Source organism: Artemia sp. Qi Xiang Cuo, chromosome 20 (assembly GCF_049724085.1).
Source record: "Artemia sp. Qi Xiang Cuo chromosome 20, ASM4972408v1, whole genome shotgun sequence".
Classification (NCBI taxonomy): domain Eukaryota; kingdom Metazoa; phylum Arthropoda; class Branchiopoda; order Anostraca; family Artemiidae; genus Artemia; species Artemia sp. Qi Xiang Cuo.
The window spans coordinates 44830264-44849652 of NC_142813.1; the positions used below are offsets into that span (position 1 = coordinate 44830264).

The following is a 19389-nucleotide window of genomic DNA, read 5'->3' on the forward strand; positions in this document are numbered from 1 at the left end:
AAAACAGGTTGAATATATAATATTTTATAAACAAATTTGGGATATATATTTGCAAATTAGGGGGGGGGGAGTAAAGCATTGCATATATTAAATACGTAACCTAACCTAGGTACCTTCCCTCTCCCTAAATCCCAAAAAACAACAGTTTAAATATCGTATACGCAATGTAAACCTCGCTATGCATTCCATTACTTTATAGCGGTGTCTTGAATTAACCCGTTGAAAACGGGTTTTTCGTCGCTGGTTTCCTTGTAACTGCCCATATAATGCCCAAGTACCGATATCGGCTACCGATCTCTCTAGTTTTTCTGATGTTTCATATCTTGCCTAAGCTGATGACCTGCTTCTTTTAAGCCGTACTAAAACTGGTCTATCTAATATGGTTTCTCGTGTTGCTACTTCTTTTTGAGATATAGGCCTTTCTTTTAATGTTGATAAATGTAAATCTCTTTCTTTTAACAAAAATCCTAGTATTCCCCTTCGTTATAGTGGCTTTACTATCCCTCTCGTAGATTCTCTTCCATGGCTCGGTATATCTATTACTAATAAGTCTTCCGGGCTTTCGCCAGCGCAGAGTCTCAGATATTAATATGAAAATTCAATTAAAATATGCTAAGATTGTAGCCAATAAGGGTAAATATAATAAATTCACGTTGGTCAAGCTCTACTCAACTTTTTGCGGCCATTCAATTCTTTTTGCTTCAGGAATTTTTCCCGTTCTTAAGAAAAATGGCTAAAAAGAATCTGGATTAAGTATTTTAGATTTAGTAAATTTTTTGTTTCTTCCACCTTGGACTAAAAACTGGGTAATTATTAATAAATTTCTTGTTCTTGGTATTAAGGTAAAACTGGAAGCACTACACAGAAAGCTTTCACAAACCGCTTGTATCCGTTTTTCTCCACACCATCACCTTATCAGGTTTTTTTAGTACTATGTTATTTTTCCTTAATTTGTTTGTTTGCTTTTCTTTCTTTGGTTACTCCAGTTTTTTTAGTATTGTAAAGAGTGAGTAAAAATCAAATAATGATAACAATAATGACAACATGTGTCCAACTTTCTGTATATTACTGCTGATTAGATTCTGCAAGTTGTGAGTTTTTTTTCTTTTCTTCTTTTTCCCCTCCTTTTATGTTATTTCTCTTTTGTTTTAGATTCTTTAATATTTTAGGTGTTGCTCTGTAACTGTTAATCTTTGATTTCTATATTGATTTGCGTTGCATTTTTATGTGTTTTTCTTTGTGATATTCACGTATTGTACCTCTGTATAGGGTAGGTTAGAAAGAAATAAAAATAATAATTATTCCTTTTGTCTTTTTTCTAAATACTTTTGCAAGATTTTGTTTTGTTTCACTAAATCTATTCTAGCTCGGCGTCAGCTAATAATAACAAATCTCGGGGTTAAATAAATTTCGACATTAATAACATCTTTTTGTAAATAGACTTGCTTATTAAAAGTAAAATCAAAGGCCAAAAAAGTCTAAGAACAAAGAGCTTGACTAAAAGAAACAACTTGTTTTTACAGTAAAAGTGATATTTTGCAATATCTTTCACAGCAATAACGAACCGCATTTGCTGGAAAAGCTGACGTAATCAAACTTTTGTCCATCGTTTTATTAAGGTTAACAAAGTTCAAAAGGTATTATTATTAAAAGTATGAAATAGAAAACACGACACTGGATTTTTATATTATTATAAAGTTGGGTAAGTTGCACAATATAAATGTATTAATGTTTATTTTATATTAATATATTTATGCTGTGGTAAGCTATGATAATCCAGTAGACGAATAAAACTGGAATTGGACTTGCAAAATTAGTATTCTTTAAACATCAAGAAGTGGAAAAAAGAGGAGGGCAGCGGTATAGACGTAACATATCTGACCTTCTTGGTAGTAGGGTAAAATTCTACTTTAGCTACTTCTGGTTCTCTTGGAAAGGGTAACCCCTTTCCAAGAGAACCAGAAGTAGGTTAGGAAAATGAAACTTCTAGGGATGTGTCTACAGGCTAAAATATGTCCTGGGAATTGATTTTGAAGTACCTATCTCCTCTTCTTCTCCCTCTAGCCTAGGGGTCCTGACCTTTTATGCCCTTTAAAAATCTGTGTTATAAAAGCAAAACCTTGCAAAATAGATCTTCTGCTTAAATGAAGTACAAAAAAATTGTTTCAAGCTTCACAACTTTGCTCAATCCCAATTTATAGGCTAAGGTTTTAAAAGATATCCAAATACATTTCCTAAATTTTGAAACGAAAAAACATTGAATTGCTTAAAATTCTATTCAAATAGCAGGGATTGCATTTTCAGAACTAAAGCCAACAAAAAAAACTGATAACTGAAAATTAAGAAAATGTTGTTGTCAGAATTTCAAAACGTGTCATGTAAGCAAATTTCAGGACCCTCTAGAGGGAGAAGGAGTGGAGGTAGGTATTTCAAAATACCAACCCAGGACATACTTCAGCCTGTAGACACAACCCTGAAAGTTTAATTTTCCTAACCCCTTTCCAAGATAGCCAAAAGTAGCTAAAGTAGAATTTTAATAAAGTAGTCTTAACTTGTCCTTTTCTGAACTAAAAACTAATTTCAGAAAATTTATATTTATTAGACTTTCACAGATGCTTCCAATTGAACGGCATCTCGGTCTGGCTGATTTTTTTTGTCGTTGTCGAATTAAAATTATAAACCAGCTATTAAAGAGAACTAAGTACAAAAAAAAGCAAAAAAAACCCGCAAAATCAGCTATGTTTTATCTGGAGCCATATCCTAGGGCTACATCCAAGACATGAAACATTTAAGGTGTGACCTTAAAGTAGGGCTCCCGCGGCGTCAATAAAGTTAATAAATTTTGTCATGAAAGTACGAACCATAGTTTGTCCCGCTCACACAAGGATTTCATCTTTTTGACTTAACAGCAGTTTTTCATAGAAAGTAACTGAAATACTCAGGTATGGAGCTGAGAAAACCTTTTAATAGTAAACGAAAATATTTTTTGTTTCTTTTACCAAGCTAAATATTTAAACAAGTATACACGATTATATTTGTAGAAACTAATTTGTATGTTGTTTATTTGAAATGTTCCGCACGTCTTCTGCTGTGGAACTTTGCGGACTTTCTTGAAAAAGTTAAATAAAGTTTAACTTCTTTCGACTGCAATAAAGTCAACAAAGTTATGTGAGGAAAACGGTTTATTAACTTTGTGGGCAGCTTTATAACTTTATTGACGCCGTGGGAGCCCCACTTAATCTTTCCCCTCGTTCAACAGAGCCTATTGTATTTGTAATTGCAATAACTTACTGAATAAGCGTTATAAATGTGCTCTCTAGAACACAGTTTTAACGTCAAAATGAATCTCTTACAAAAAAAACAAATCAAAAGGAATTTGAAAACCCAAATAAACTGTGAAGGTAAACAAAAATATTACTAGCATAGGCTGAAAGATAAATATACCAAGGATTGTTCATCCTAATGAACGAATTGTACCCATGAAGTAAAATAAGCAAATAATTAATTGCAACAGTTTTTTATAAGTGCTTCTCAACACAACTCAGTAATTGAAACTGCCTGTTGAATGCCAAAAATTTAAAACGTCAATTTCAACCAAATTATACAATGAAGTATTTAGTTCTCACACAAAGGCAAAAAACAGCAGAAGGCAATATTAAGGTGAGCTTGATTGCTGGAGTATCGTCAATACTCTTCTTCTTTCTCAATTGATTATTTTTTGTATAGGTGCTATGCTGTGTCGCTTTTGTTCAGTATCGGCTCTCTTTGCTCGAGATTAAATAACAATTTTTTTTTTTGTAACTGAAAGTAAGGAACGACGTTAAAACTTAAAAAGAACCGAAATTATTCCGTATATGAAAGGGGCTGTCCCCTCCTCAACGCCTTGCTCTTTACGCAATTTTTTTATTGTTTAAAAAGGCGTTGAGGAGGGGACAGCCCCTTTCATATACGGAATAACTTCTGTTCGTTTTAAGTTCTAACGTCGTTCCTTACTTTCAGTTAAAAAAAAACTTTTTTTTATTTAATTTTTGAACGTTTTTGAATTAACGCAGGTTTTGGATCTGGCTCAACGTACATGAATAATTAAATCAAAATTTTTATATTAATTTTACTTTTAGTTGGTTAAATGACTTTCTGGAAACTTGTTTAATTTTATTTACTAACGTTTTTATTAGTAATAAGTATACGTAACTTACGAATTAACTTACATAACGAACCTCTATATTCATATATTTTAATACGTATATTAGGGGGTTCGCCCCCCTATTCAATACCTCGCTCTTTACGCTAAGTTTGAATTTTGTTCCAATTCTTTAAAAATGACCTCTTAATCACAAAGGCCGTTAATTAGAATAAATAGCTCTTATGAAAGTACTAAAAAAAGTTGGCTTAAAGAGCGAGGTATTGACTAGGGGGTGAACCCAATCATATACGTAATATTTTTTGTTCGTTTTAAGTTTTGATGTTGCTCCTTACTTTCAGTTGAAAAACTTGTTTTTTTTTATATTTAATTTCTGATCTTTTTATTAAATAATAATGGGAAGTCCGGCGCTCCCTTCATAGCAATGTCCCTTCCCCCATGAAAACTTCCTTCATGGAAAGATCCTCCCACATAAGAACCCCGACCCAGCCCCTCCCCCCACTACCAGAACCCCCCCCCCCCGCACTGAAAACGTCTGTATACTTCCCAATAACCAATACTATATGTTAACATTGGGTAAAGTTCATAACTTTCAGCCCTTCTCCCGGGGACTTCGGGGGATTAAGTCATCCTAAAAGAAATAATTATCATATTTTCGACCATGCTGAACAAAATGGCTATCTCAAAATTTTTATCGGGTGACTTTGGGAAAAAAATGAGCGTGGGAGGGGGCCTAGTTGTCCTTCATTTTTTTGGTCACGTAAAAAGGGCACTAGAACTTTTAATTTCTGTTCCAATGAGCCTTCCCACGATATTCTAGGACCACTGGGTCGATACGATCACCCCTGGAAAAAAACAAAAAACAAATAAACGCGCATCAGTGATCTTTCTTCTGGCAAAAAATGCAAAATTCCACATTTTTGTAGATAGGTGCTTGAAACCTCTACAGTAGGGTTCTCTGATACTATGAATATGATGGTGTGATTTTCATTAAGGTTCTAACTTTTAGGGGGTCTTTTCCCCTTTTTTCTAAAATCAGGCAAATTTTCTCTAGCTCTTAACTTTTGATGGTTAAGACTAAACTTGATGACCTATATATTTGAATTCAGCATTAAAATATAATTCTTTTGATGTATCTATTGGTATCAAAATTCCGTTTTTTAGAGTTTCGGTTACCATTGGGTCGGTGGCTCCTTACTTACAGTTCGTTACCACGAACTGTTTGATTCGCACATGTAAATCATAGCAATTCTTTGGCTCTTTAGTGAGTGTTGTATTGGTTTTTGGCTTTTTTTTAATGCTGGACCCTCGTTCGAATGCATGTTGGTAGTGATATCTAAGAATAAAATAGTTCTTTCCCTTTTTGGATTCTTCTTTTACTGACATCGTTTATTTTAGATTTTTCTTTATTTTCTCTTAATTCAAATCACGACAGTCAATATTAAATAATAAAAAACAGGTAATTTTCTCATCGAAGATTAAATTACGTTTTTAACGGAAAAAAATAAGGTCTTAGTAGTTCAACGACCAAAAACTGACCTAATTTTTGATAGAGAACCTCTTACCGGCTGCAACCCCACCAACACTCAAGGTGTAATAAAAAATACGCGTGTGGCATAATAGGGGAATGTTATATAGTCCAGCCACTTTCCTTCCGAAATATGAAGAAATACTGTGCAAAAAGATAGTTTGTACTGGCTGGAAGCATACTTTTTTCATAGGTGAACAGTCCCACACCCGGGGAAAAATCCTTGGAAAAATGAGTTCCCCTTTCCTCCAAGGTAAGTCTGAAGATAAATAAAAGAAAAATCCTGTAAAAATATCCTAGACGAGACGTGGACACAAAAATCCCCTTTCAGGGCAGAAATCTTTAAACCTCAAGTTTTTATTGCATGCATTTGTGATTTTCACAATCTATTCCGAGTTATTAGCCCAATTGAAGTGTTTTCGAGCTACATGATGTATTCTCTGATACCACAGTCTTGATATGCAGACAGAAAACAAAAATAACTTAAAATTTATTAGAGATATATGCCTCTGTTCTCGTTGCAAAGGGATTTTATTTTTTCATTTATTCGATCGCTTTAGAGACCGAGTGGATTCAAGTCAAAATTTTGCAAAAAAATGTGATTATAGTTCTTCCAGTAAAATTTTCTGTACTGTTTTGCTTAATGATACACACCGCAATAGACTATAGCAATTTAGCACGGAGACCCGTAAAGTGGGTAATTGCTATTGACCGCAAAGCGTGGTTTCTCATTGAATTTACAATATTTAAACTGTTTTTTTTTTTGGGGGGTGGGGGTTAGGGGGGGAAAGGGTACCTAGGTTAGCTTAGGTTACGTATTTAATATATGCTATGCTTTACCCCCACCCCACTAGTTTGCAAATATGTAGCCCAAATTTGTTTCATAAACCATTATAACCGGGTATCTGTCTCTCCCGTTTGACTAGTTTCCCTGATAGTCTATAGCGGTGTGTACCATTAAGCAAAACAGTACCAAATTTTCTTATATTAAATTGTAATTCTTCTTGTGTGTAAACGACTATAATATAAAAACAAAAATTTACTTCATCCCCTTGCCAAAAGTTGCCTACCCTTCCTGAACTTCCAGAAACTAATTAGAGACAGTTTTACAATAAATAGGGGAGATGGTGAAGAACTAAGGTTTTTTGTTTCTTAGAAAGGTGGTTAATTTGCTAGCTAAAAGATATGACATTTGATTACGCTCTTCACAAATATAGTAATTGCTAACAAAGCAATCTCCATTGGATTTTATATTATATCATATTCTACTTTAAATTGCAGAGAATCTCTCGGACTTTATCGTCTTTCTAAGAACCAAAGGTTTTTTTGATAATAAAGGTGATGCTAATATCCTTTTGCTTTGGGCACCAAGACTTCATTTGATGGGTTATACTATCGCGGACACACTAAACAAATGTTCAATTCTACTTTTTGCAATATCAATAAATACGAAATTTTATCAATGGAAAATATACTCAGTATTGGCTCAGTCAGTTGTAATAAATTATTTCAGTTTAAAAAATCTTTAATAAAACTCGGTTTATGATATCTCTGAAACGATCAATCTTGTGACGAGTCAGCACCTGTAAGTTGCAATAAAGCGGCAAGATGCTTATGTTATTGGGTTTATTAGGGTCAGGTGTATACATTCACCAAGGCACAAGTATGACATTCTATACTTTTTCCTAGAGAATGATCTAAACTTGCTTAAAAAACAGGGAAATTTTTATTTTTCGACGAATTTCAACCCGTTTTCATAAAAAAAATAATCAAAAATACAATTCAGTAGATGGACACAGTTGTGTCTCAGCTACTGACTAATCGTAAAATATTCCTTATGCTAAAACAAAATCATAGGACTGCAGGAAAAGAACACCGAAAATTTATAGTGCTTCATTTATTAATTCTATTAATTCTTCTTTTATATTTATTAATTCTATTCTTTTAGTAATTCTAATAGTAATTTATTAATTCTAACATTCAATGAATTGACATGGCCTGGCATCTACTCTATCTTAGAGAAAAGTGAGACAAAGTAAAACTTCTTGTATTCTAACTTATGCATTAGTTCTTATTTCTAAGCTTTACCCGGTGGTGTTCAGAGATTAAACATTAATGAGAGACGGACGGCGCAAAAACTCCAACAGTACTTTTTTTTACCCCACTTCATTGAAACGGTTTTTGCACACAAGAAGTTAAGGGATTGAGGTATGGAAATAATTTTTTGGGAAATACGGAATTCTATTAAAATCTCAACTGGTTTTCTGAGGGGTACAGGCTCCCTTCCTCGTTCCCTACATATATGGCTTAATCCCGTTGGATCTGTCACGATCTTCAACGCTTTCAATATATTATGTGTAGTAGCGCTTTTGTCTCTCTATAGCCACCTTAATTTTTTTTCCTGTTCCCATATTTAAAATTCTTTTATATTTTGTAGGTACTTGATAAACGCTCTGACAAAATGAGTGCAGATCAACCAGTTAAAGAATTTGTCGGCGGACAAGTCAGTGCAGCTAAACAAATATCACGCCCGATCAACGTTGGACGAGTTGGGGCAGAGTTGTATCCTCTTATATTTTTTGTTGGGATTACTGTTGTTGGAGCTGCGGCGTTTGCAATATCGTCTCTATTTAGAAAAAATGATGTGGTTATAAAGCGTCACGCCGCAATCCCTCCATGGGAGAGAATGGACCTTGAACATCCCAAGCCGGGAAAATTTTTAACATTCAATCAGAGATACGACCAAGTGAAGCCTGAAATAGCTAAACTGATCAAGGAAATGAATGAGGCTGATATGAAAAAGTAGATTTTATGATGACTTTTTTGTGATACGGATAGTTGTTTTTATTTATTCAATAAATGACGGATTTAGATATTTATTTTTATGACTTGCGAACAATCCTATTGTTTTAACTGAACAGGCGGCGAGTTTGTGATCGCAAATTTAGAACAGAAAGCAGCAACTGCGATTCACAGAGTCATGTGAATAGTATTGAACCCCCATAAAAATGAAACTAGAACATGGTTCTACTCTGATGATTTGTTTCAGGGGGGGGGGGTCTTGGAAAAAACACAAAAATAGCCAACCACCTAAAAATGTTTAATTTTTATGACAGGAGAGCAGAACGCTGTAATTTATGGCAAAAAATACACATACTGTTAAGCATATTCAATAGATTTGAATCATAGCCAAGTTTAAAAGAACCACTTCGGATGGAAGGATGGTCACAGAAACTTCGGATATGACTCATTCGATTGAAAGTTCTAGTGCCCCTCTAACTCACAAAGGGGACTGGAGGGCAAAATATTCATCCCATGCCCTTTTCGTTATCAGGGCTCCCTGCGGTCCCCATGATTTAGGAGCAAAAGTTTGAAATAGCCAATTTGTTCAAAGTTGTCAAAAGCCTTAAGAAATAGGGTATTGAGGACAACCTTGGCTTGAAATTTATATCTGAAATTATTAAAGTTATGGAGACGAATCTAGAAGAAGAAAAATAGTTTGGGGGCACCACCCTCTTTTAGAGATGGGCCCAAAAATGAGTTTATGCACTTTTTTTCTGATTAACTTCCAATTTTGAGGATCGTTGCCTTGCAAAGAGGACTATAAGAAAGAAGGGTGTTAGGAGAGGGGCCAAAATGGGCCAAGAAAGGGGGTATTGGTCCTCTGCATATATACAAACTTTAGTTATATGTGTAAATCAAGATCAGCTTTGTGATATTATTTTGTTGGCGTGTTCTTGTTGATGTCATGAAAAATGAAAAACACATTGCTCGAAATACAAGTCGTTTTCAGCAAAGGTAAATCACACTCTGGCCTTCAGAAGGCTTAAGGTGGTGGTAGCCCTACCCTTATTTGTGGTAGTTTTTGTTCATTTTAAGATTAATCTATTCATCCATAGCAGTAACTGACCTTTTAACATTTAATGTGATTAACCATTATAACTTCTGTTTGTTTTTGGTTTTAGCAATTCATTAACGGCAATTTCTATTAATTTTAAATTCTTATATGACTTTTTGATATACTATAAAATATCACATTTATGTGCTTACCAGCACAAATGGTGGAGAGGTAGGGTGTAGAGAAATCCCGAATGCCATCGGGAAATTTCCATGGAGATGCTTCACTTTTCTTTACGAAATTTTTCTAAATTAATTTATAGGAAAAAAGAGCACATGGTAATAACTTTTTATATAGGTGTAACTTTTAAAGAATTTTTAACAAGTGTTAAATAAAAAGAAAAGTTTTTTTCAGCTGAAAGTAAGGAGCAAAATTAAAACTCAAAACGAACAGAAATGATTCCGTATATGAAAGTCGCTACCTTCTCCTCAACACCCCACTCTTTACGCTAAAGCTTGACTTTATAGCTTCAACTCTGCTTTTTAAAGTAGCCCAATAAAAAACTTTAGCGTAAATAGCAAGGTATTGAGGGGGGGGGCAGCCTTTTTCATATACGGAATAATTTCAATTTCTTTTTAAGTTTTAATGTTGCTCCTTACTTTTAGTTGAAAAATTTGATTTCGTTTATAACTAATTTGTGATCATTTTTTCAAATAATACCAGGAAATTCATGATACGCCACATGGTTGCAACACTGTCATGATACTTTTATTTAATTCTTGTTTTAGTTGGGGCCCTTCATACACGGAATAATTTCTGTTCGTTTTAAGTTTTACTGTTGCTCCTTACTTCCAGCTGATTTTTTTTATTTAATTTGCGACGGTCCATCTTTTTTGTGAATCTTTTCGGTCAGAGGCAACGCTATAGCGTTGCCTATAGTAAAGGCCATACGGCTCAAATGTTTTATTATTATTTATTATTTTTTTCCAGAGGCACTTCATATGGAAGGGGTCGTCATAGAAACTTCAAAGGGGGTTCATTCAATTCGAAATCGAGAGTTCTAGTGCCCTTTTTAACAGTCAAAAGTGATTGCAAGGCAACTAACACCCCTTCCACGCCCACCAGTTCCCCAAATACATCCGTTCAAAATTTTAAGATAGCCATTTTGTTCAGCGTAGTCGATTTTCAAATAGAAATTATGTTTTTGAGGAGGACACTCCCCCACAGCCCCCAGGGCAAGGGCTGTAAGTTATGCCCTGGGGGCATATAAGGTTTTTATAGAAAGCTTTGACGTAGAAACTTCAAAAAGGACTCATTCGATTTAAAATTGAAAGGGCTAGTGCCCTTTTTAATAGTCAAAAGTGATTGGAGGGCAACTAACCCCTCTCTCACGCCCACCTTTTCCCCAAACACATCCAATCAAAATTTTAATATAGTCATTTTGTTAAATGTAGTTGTAGTTTCCCTTTTTAATAGTCGAAAGTGATTGGAAGGTAGCTAACACCCCTTCCAAGCCCACCATATCCCCAAACACATCCAATCAAAATTTTGATACAGCCATTTTGTTCAACGTAGTTGAAAGTTCTGAAAATTGTATGTCTGAGCAGTAGGTTTTAGACTTTTACAGTGAGAGGAGTTGATACCCAAACTTGTTTGTAGTAATGTTTGTTCGTTTCAAGCTTGATTTGCATATTCAATTTAAGTTTCACCCGTTTTAAGATTTATTTATTAATTTATATTAATATCTATTGTATGTTTGTTTGCGTTGATTGTTTATTTAATTTTTGTTCGTTTTAAGTTTCATTTATACTTCAATAGGAAAATATTTTTTTTCGTTTTAAGCTTGATTTTCATATTCAATCTAAGCATTACTCGCTTTGAGATCTATTTTCATTTATATTATTACTTGTTGTATGTTTTTTGTTATGATTGTTTATTTAATTTCTATTCGTTTCGGGTTTCATTTATTCTTTAATAGTAATTTCTGGTCGTTTTTAGTTTGAATTTTAATAGGTATTTGTATCTACTTAGGTTAAGTTTAAAATGGCCTTTAATTTTCTTTGAAAAACTTATTTTTCGGAAAGTTTTTTTAATTAATCACTAAAAAAGGGCACTATAACTTCTAATTTCCATTTGAATTAGCCCTCTTCGATGTTCTAGGACCCATGGCTTGATACGATCACCCCTGGGAAAAAGAAAATACAACAAAGAAAAATAACAAATAAACACGCATCCGCGATCTTTCTTTTAGCCAAAAGAAAGACAAGATTCCACATTCTCGTAGGTAGTAGCTTGAAACCTCTACAGTAGAATTCACTAAACTGATGGGTTGCACTAAACTTAATGAATCTCATATATTTGGAATCGGCATAATACACCGATTCTTTTGATGTATCTACTGACATCAAAGTTCCATTTTAAAGTTTCGGTTACTATTGAGCTGCGTCGCTCCTTACCACGAACTGAAACTCGTTTACAGAAACTGTTTACTAGTAACAACTCACCGCAGCATCAAGCCGCCTGAGGCCAACACAGCTACGCACGCTCCTCCTCCGCCCCAATGTATTCAAAGCCTCCCATTTTGCACCCGCCCACGAAGTTCCTATTTCCTTTAAATCTTTTTTTATGACGTCCTCCCACCCCAGTCGAGGACGACCTGCTTTGCGAAGGAAAGAAAATGAATTGAAATCTATACGGTAAAAGGTTATGACCTGAACCAACTCTGGGTCTATATTCCTTGACAAAAAATAAAAAAATCAAACAGGAGGTCATTTATTACGATTTTAGATGTCTATAGGTGGGGCATGATTTGGCAAATTAGAAAAAAAATCCAACATTGTTGGTAAATTTTTATCGATATGTCTAACTGTTTAGTCGCTCGCACAGTTTATAGAATTATCCAGTAAGTTTATCGCAGATCATTTCTGGTCTTCATTCTCGGTGCGAACAAAAAGCTCCTCCCACTTATTTCTGCATTAGCGGGTTAGTCTATTTCCGTCAATCAATGAGAAATGGTTACAAAGTGCATTATTCGTAATAGCGGGTTTCCACTTATTTCCGATTATTTCTATTATAACTTAAGTTTCGCGTCCAAGAGGGTTACAAAGTGCATTATTCGTAATAGCGGGTTTCCACTTATTTCCAGTTATTTCTATTATAACTGTAAGTTTCGCGTCCAAGAGAAATCTGACTTGTCTACCCGTGAAAAGATCTAATGCCGCTTATGTTTATATCTGCAAAAACGTTCTCTGGAGCACTCGCACGTCGGTCCGGGTTTTTAAAATGGGTGAGATAGGGAATGATCATACTGCTAATTCTATAAACTGTGGTCGCTCGATAGAAAAAGTAATCAGGTGGAAAATGACAGCTAATTTCCAGGTAAAGCCTTTTCAGACCCAACCCTGATTTGACCTCTAGCTAGGAAGAGGGTCTCTAAAACATTGTTATCTGGACATCTACAAGAAGGGGTACTACCTGGTACGCAGCAACTAGTGTCTTTTGGGCCGAAGACCAATTTGCTGTCTATGAAGGTGGGAGGAGGGGTACCTAAATTCAAGGTATTAGGATATCTCCCACAAGAGGGTTTTCAATTTAGCAACAACAAAAAACTAGTTAGCGTAACAGTTAAACCCTATTTATGCATTGTAAGAAACCGGTAATCATTTCGCCTCCATGAAAGAGTGGCAAGGACGGTCTCAAAACACGAATGAGGTGTCTAAATGCAATCGAATTTAGTGCGAGGTAAGGAATAAACTCATAGTTGAGTGTGTGCCTGATCTGGCCTTCGTTGGGAGTGACATAGGGTTTTAAGCCGGATTTAGGCATATGCGGTCTTAGGGGGGCGGACAGAGGGGGTTCTTGCCCCGGGCACAGAAATTTGAGGGGAGCAAAATTTTAAATAAATAATCTAACAGTTATGATCATTTTGTAATTTTTATGATATTACTTTTGTTAAAACAAAGTAAACAGCACAGTTGGTAGAGCAAAAAGGCAAATTGAAACCAAATTTTTTTTATTTTTCCCATATCATCATCACCATCCCTTGAAAATAAAAGTAAACAGATCGAATTTAATTATTTTTGTGATGTTTTATGATATTTAATTTTTTTTACATTTTCTGTTCAAACGTGTTCGTAGTATGAACATAGAAAACGAAAAATCAGACGTAATAAAATGGAAAAAGATAATTAATAGCTTTGCAGAGGCTAAAGTAAGAAGTCAGATTTACATAAATTGAAATTGTTGATAAATGAATATTTTGTCAAAATTTGCCCTGATAATGTTTATAAGACCGGAGGGAGGGGAGCGCTAATCGTGATTTTGCCCCGGGTACAAGAGAGGCCAGGACCGCCACTGGATTTAGGCAGCCTAATTACAAGATAGGATAGCAAAATTAGATCAAACCTGGCCGACTGTTACGAGTAATGATTTGCCATGACTGCTCGATCTCAGGGTATTCAACACCGTCTCATTTGTGTAATGCCCCAGTATCGCTGTTTTTGACCATCTACGTCAAATTTGAACCCTTTATCTCAAATTTGAGACCATCTGTCTCAGATCTGACACCATCTGTCACAAACTTGAATCAACAGTAGCGTGAAATTTCTTTTTACTTGAGAGGCTTTGACTAAACGCATAAATTAACACTTCCCTTTTTAATAGCTTTATTTCAGTGAAAAACACCTCTGATTAGTTGAAAGTGATGCCATGCGATCACTTCCATCCAATCAAAGCTTATTCCACGCTACTTGTGGTTCAATTTGAGACAGAGAGTCCAGACTTAGTACCTGTCATAAGTATGCACGTGCTTGACAGTTTGCAAGCGCACTGGCTCAAAATTGTGATACCGGGGGGGGGGACGTTTTAAAACAGAGCGATACGTGTGAGCCGCGCTTGCTGCCGTGGATCTCAACTCTGTGAAGATAGGACTACATTATTGTCATTCGGATCAGTCATATTTCGGTCAAATGCGGTTGGAACTAGCAGCTAGGGTTTTACTGGCATCTTCAAGCAATTCGAGTCAGATCTGAGGTCTTATCGAGCATTTGCTCTTCGAAGCAAGTACCATATGGTTATAATGGCTATTTATGGTTATTATGTATTGGCACCTGTAAACCACCTGTTTTACGAACAGATCACAACCATAGAAAATCATTAAAGGGCGTCACATATGTAATCGAAATAAAAAGCGGCCTTCGAAGCATACATTTCATGGCTGCTTCGTGCATGAGACCTTATTAAAAAAGGTTTTGCTTTATTCAACTCAAGTTTCGTTTTGTATGAGCTAATTTCTGCTCCTTTCAAATTTAAATTTTACTCTTCACTCCCAGCTAAAAAAGAAATGTTTTTGTAATTTAAGGTTATACAAAGATGACTAAAATTTTAAAATTTCAATATTTGAATGAGCAACAGACGCTGATATTACAAATTAAATAGTCATAATTCTTACTTGCGCAGCAGAACCAATGCCTCCAACGGTAATTGATGGGGCCAGCCCTTCTATTTTACTTTCTGCAACTTGGAGAGCAGCAGCCTCTTCAGGTCTTACTTGATTCAAATCAACATCAAAGCGAATATGTCCAAAGTCTAAAAAATAGATCTACTATATGCTTCAAAGGTATAGCCACTGTTGCCAAAGAACTGTATAGCTTGGCAAACGGAAGACCATTCTATGCCCAATTTTGAGGATATTTCGATGTTTCCAATGCCAATTTGGCTTTGAAAAAGAAGAAACAACAGAATAAAAAGGAACATAACCAAAAACAATAATATTGACGATGTTAATTGAAACTAAAAAAATAGACATTAAAAGTTGCATCGAAATTTTATTCAGGGTTTAGAGAAGTCTTGAATTTTGGGAGAAAAGGCTGATTTTTTATTAATAGGGACAAACGGGGGTCAAAAATGAAATTTTCATGAGCATATTTGTTAAGTATTTGTGACTGATGTAAAAATTTACAAAAGAAAGGAAAATTATCCCACCCATACCATAAAGCGTTTTGGCCAAAGTGGTATTGAATAGTATATACTAAACAATCGTTTCTAGAAATTTATCAAACAGTTTGTGGTAACGGACTTTAAGTAAGGAGCGACCCGGCTTAATAGTAACCGAAACTCTAAGAAATGTTTTTTTGATACTAATAGATATATCAAATGAAACGGCTTATTATGTTAATTCCAAATGTATAAGTTTCATTGAGTTTCATCTTACCCATCAAAGACTATGGGTTTGAGAAGATTTGGCTGATATAGAAAATGAATGGAAACACCCCCTAAAAGTAAAAAAATCTTGTTGAAAATCACGCCATCAGATTCAGCGTATCAGAGAACCCTCCTGTAGAGGTTTCAAGCTCCTATCTGCAAAAATGTGGAATTTTGTTGTTTTTTTTGCCAGAAGAACGGTCACGAATGCGTGTTTTATTTTTTTTTTTTTTGGTTGTTTGTTTGTTCCCAGGGGTGATCGTAACGACCCAGTGGTCCTTGAATATCGGGAGAGGGCTCTTTCAGACGCAAATTAAAAGTTAGAGTGCCCTTTTTAAGTTACCAAAAATATTAGAGGGCTACTAGACTCCCCTCAACGTATCTTATTTCTCAAAATCGTCCAATCAAATTTTTGAGATAGCCATTTTGTTCCACTTATTTGAAAGGCCAAATAACTATGTGTTTGGAGATAACATGACCTCCCCAGAGTCCCTGGGGAAAGGTCTAAGTTATACAATTTGCCTATTGTTCACGTAAAATTTGCCCATTATTCCCGTATTTGTTGTTGGGAAGTATGCATATATTTTTCAGGTGGCGGGACGTATTTTCTGCTGGGAGTGATTTTCCACAGAGATTATTTTCAATAGGGAGGGAAATTTCCAGGGGGTGATTTTTTTCAGGGTAAATCTTACACTGGGGGAATTTGCTAGAATTCCTATAGGAAATTCTTCTTTTGTCTTGCTTCCTCTTTGCCAACTCAATTTTACGCATGGAGGTGTTAAGTTGTCCGGGATAAACTTTCACCTGAATTGAACTGTCTAGAGAATTTAGCCGTGGGGAGGAGGGATTTTTTCATGAAGGTGGAGCCAGATTTCCTGGCATTATTTAAAAGACGACCAGAAATTAAACTAAAAAACAAGTTTTTTTCAACTGAAAGTAAGGAGCGACATTAAAAATTGAAATTCACAGAAATGATTTCGTATATGAGGGGGGTTTCCCCTCCTCAACACCTCGCTCTTGCAACTAAAATTTAAATTTTGTCCCGATTCTTCAAGAACAATTCCTGAAACACAAGGTTCGTTTAATTAGAACAATTAGAAGCTTTTTTAAAAGTACTAAAAAATGTTCGCGTGAAGAGCAAGGTGTTGAAGAGGGGGGACCCCCCCCCATATACGTAAAAGTTTCTGTTAGTTTTAAGTTATAATGTTGCTCCTTACTTTCTTTTGAAAAAGCTTAGCTGTTTTTTTTTTAATTTAATACAAGATTGAATATTCACCTTTAGATGCCGTTCCCCTGTCAACATCTATGTCAGCAGGCGCTGGTATATCGGTTGATATTCCACGATTCATAGGCTGGCCAATTCCTTCGTTCAGTGCCGCTGCAGACTGTAAAACAAACACTTTGAATAAATACAAACATCTACCAAGTCAGTGTAGGGTCGTCTTACTTAGTAGCACCATGGGTTCCGGGAAAAGGACTGCACAGGGAAAAGAATGTAGGGAAGAACAAATTCAAAAAATAATTTCGGGAATGAGCGAAATAGAAAATAACATGTAAAATAAGGCAAATCTTATGAAAAATGTAACAAACGATCTGTTAAGCCTACGTTATCTATAGGACAAGATACTCCATTCTCTGCGTACCGGATCAACGGTGGATTATAGTGTTTCTACAAATGTAGCTTTGTAGATAGCTTTACAGGACTGACAACTAAATGATGGATAGAAGCAGAAGCATACCATTTACAATATCAGAAAGGTACGTTAGGCTTAATTTAGAACGGAAATCTTCCACAGCGAGCCGTTGCCTCTTGCTCTCGTCCCAAAATCCTGGATCCACCACTGGCCTGGATGTTGGGTTACTTAAGCGCTCTTAGCAAAACATCCTGGCTTGTCTTAGGAGAGATCTGATTCAGTTGGTACCCTTTAAATGATTTTTTTTTGCCGCGAAAACACTAATAACCTTAGAGGCACATATGAAAAGACACGAGCCCGAATTTGTAACATCATGTTTCACGTTGGTTCTTAACTGTCATATATACTAATGTGATTTTGAACACTAGTTCTCTGAATGGATGAAAATACTCGTATATAAAAATAGCCGGGAGAAATTCGGGAAAACAGGTGATTTATATAGGAAATGTAAGACAATATATAGGAGAAATCGCAGGAATCTTGTCTTTTTTATTGGGGGAAAAGACATGTTTCCGAAGGCCTCCTATTGCGTACTCGCCTGTATAAGAATATCTAAGAATGTGCTGATGATCTTCGAGCTATATAATCTGTAACATTTTTTAACCTGATCAACGGCTTTTCCCCCAACATCCGATCATATAAATACGCTACTAAAGTGGCCCTCCGAGAACAGTATGCGACACTTAAACCAATCCAAAGAAAAAGCATAGAATTATTCGTCTTTAGGCCAAAAATTCAGGCCTGTAAGTTCAATTTTAGGGAAATTCCTGTTTTAGATTTTTGCAGAGTTTTATTATGTTATTCTCCATTTTTTTCTGAGCATTTTAATACAGAAGATATTTGTTTTTTAATTTGCTCCACCTCACACCGTAGAATGCCTAGCCTATTTTGATTTATCTCACTACTTCACTATGCATAAATTATGAGTCTCAAAGGAGTTTACTGTAGGAAAAATATTATTGTCTGGTTTGGAGACAAAAATTTAATCTCTTCCCACTGCTCCAACACTAAAGTTGACTTTCAATGTCCCCTCCCCTTCCTTATTTTAAAGAGTACCTGGAAGTTTTTTCTCGATGCTCAAGATATTGTAGACATGGCACTTTGAAAAACTGGATACAGTTAGTGCCTTTCGATTTACCTCTGCTCTTCTCCCCAATCCAAAATTTAAAGTCCACTTAATCCTCCACCCAAGACTCCTTCAAATTTTCAACTCGGTCCCTTATGCCATCTCGAGATATTGTAATGATTTAAACAATCTGGTGCATACAGCGTCTTTTGATTTACTCGGGTACATTTACCGTTTCCGAAGCATAATCTGGAAAAACCATAGTAGACAGAATTTACAGTGGGAAAAACACTGAGAATCTTGGCGTAGCGAGCGATCTGTAAGAGTTTGCTCAAAGTACAACTGCAAAAAAGAATAAAACTTTTTGGTCGTTTATGAACTCTTAGTAAATGATCTTGGAATGTGTTTATTTAAACAATAAAGCAGTTACGACAAAGTATAATAAAATAAATTTCAGATGATAAAATTTCATATTAAGACTGATCAAAATAACAGTTATCATTCCTGATTCAGAGACAACGTTATAGCGTTGCCTATAGTAAAGGCCATACCGCTCCAATGTTTTATAATTATTGTTTTTTTTTCCTGAAGCACTTTATATGCAAGGGTTTGTCGTAGAGACTTCAAAGGGGCTCATTCGAATGGAAATCGAGAATTCTAGTGCCCTTTTTAAGGGTCAAAAGTGATTGGAGGACAACTAGCCCCCCCATGCCCATCATTCCCCCAAACACATCCAATCAAAATTTTCAGATAGCCATTTTGTTCAGCGTAGTTGATTTCCAGCTAGAAAATATGTTTTCAAGAGGACACTCCCCAACAACCCTCAGGGCAAGGGTTTTAAGTTATGCCCTGGGGACATATAAGGTTTTTATAGAAGGCGTTGTCGTAGAAACTTCAAAACAGGCTCATTCGATTGGAAAT

General features: G+C 35.5%; 1 protein-coding gene and 1 long non-coding RNA gene across 2 annotated transcripts; one reads left to right on the forward strand and one right to left on the reverse strand.

Moving 5' to 3' along the window:
• Positions 1-1629: 1629 nt before the first annotated feature.
• Positions 1630-8544, forward strand: LOC148940261 (cytochrome c oxidase associated subunit FA4L3-like). Its single transcript, XM_089106000.1, has 2 exons — positions 1630-1702; positions 8107-8544. The coding sequence occupies exon 2, from the start codon at positions 8131-8133 to the stop codon at positions 8473-8475; it is 345 nt and encodes a 114-aa protein (XP_088962126.1). The 5' UTR covers positions 1630-1702; positions 8107-8130; the 3' UTR covers positions 8476-8544.
• Positions 8545-14935: 6391 nt separating this feature from the next.
• Positions 14936-18730, reverse strand: LOC148940262 (uncharacterized). Its single transcript, XR_016143462.1, has 3 exons — positions 18701-18730; positions 16985-17093; positions 14936-15093 (listed from the first exon to the last, which is right to left on the reverse strand). It is a non-coding gene; the product is annotated as an uncharacterized LOC148940262 (long non-coding RNA).
• Positions 18731-19389: the final 659 nt, after the last annotated feature.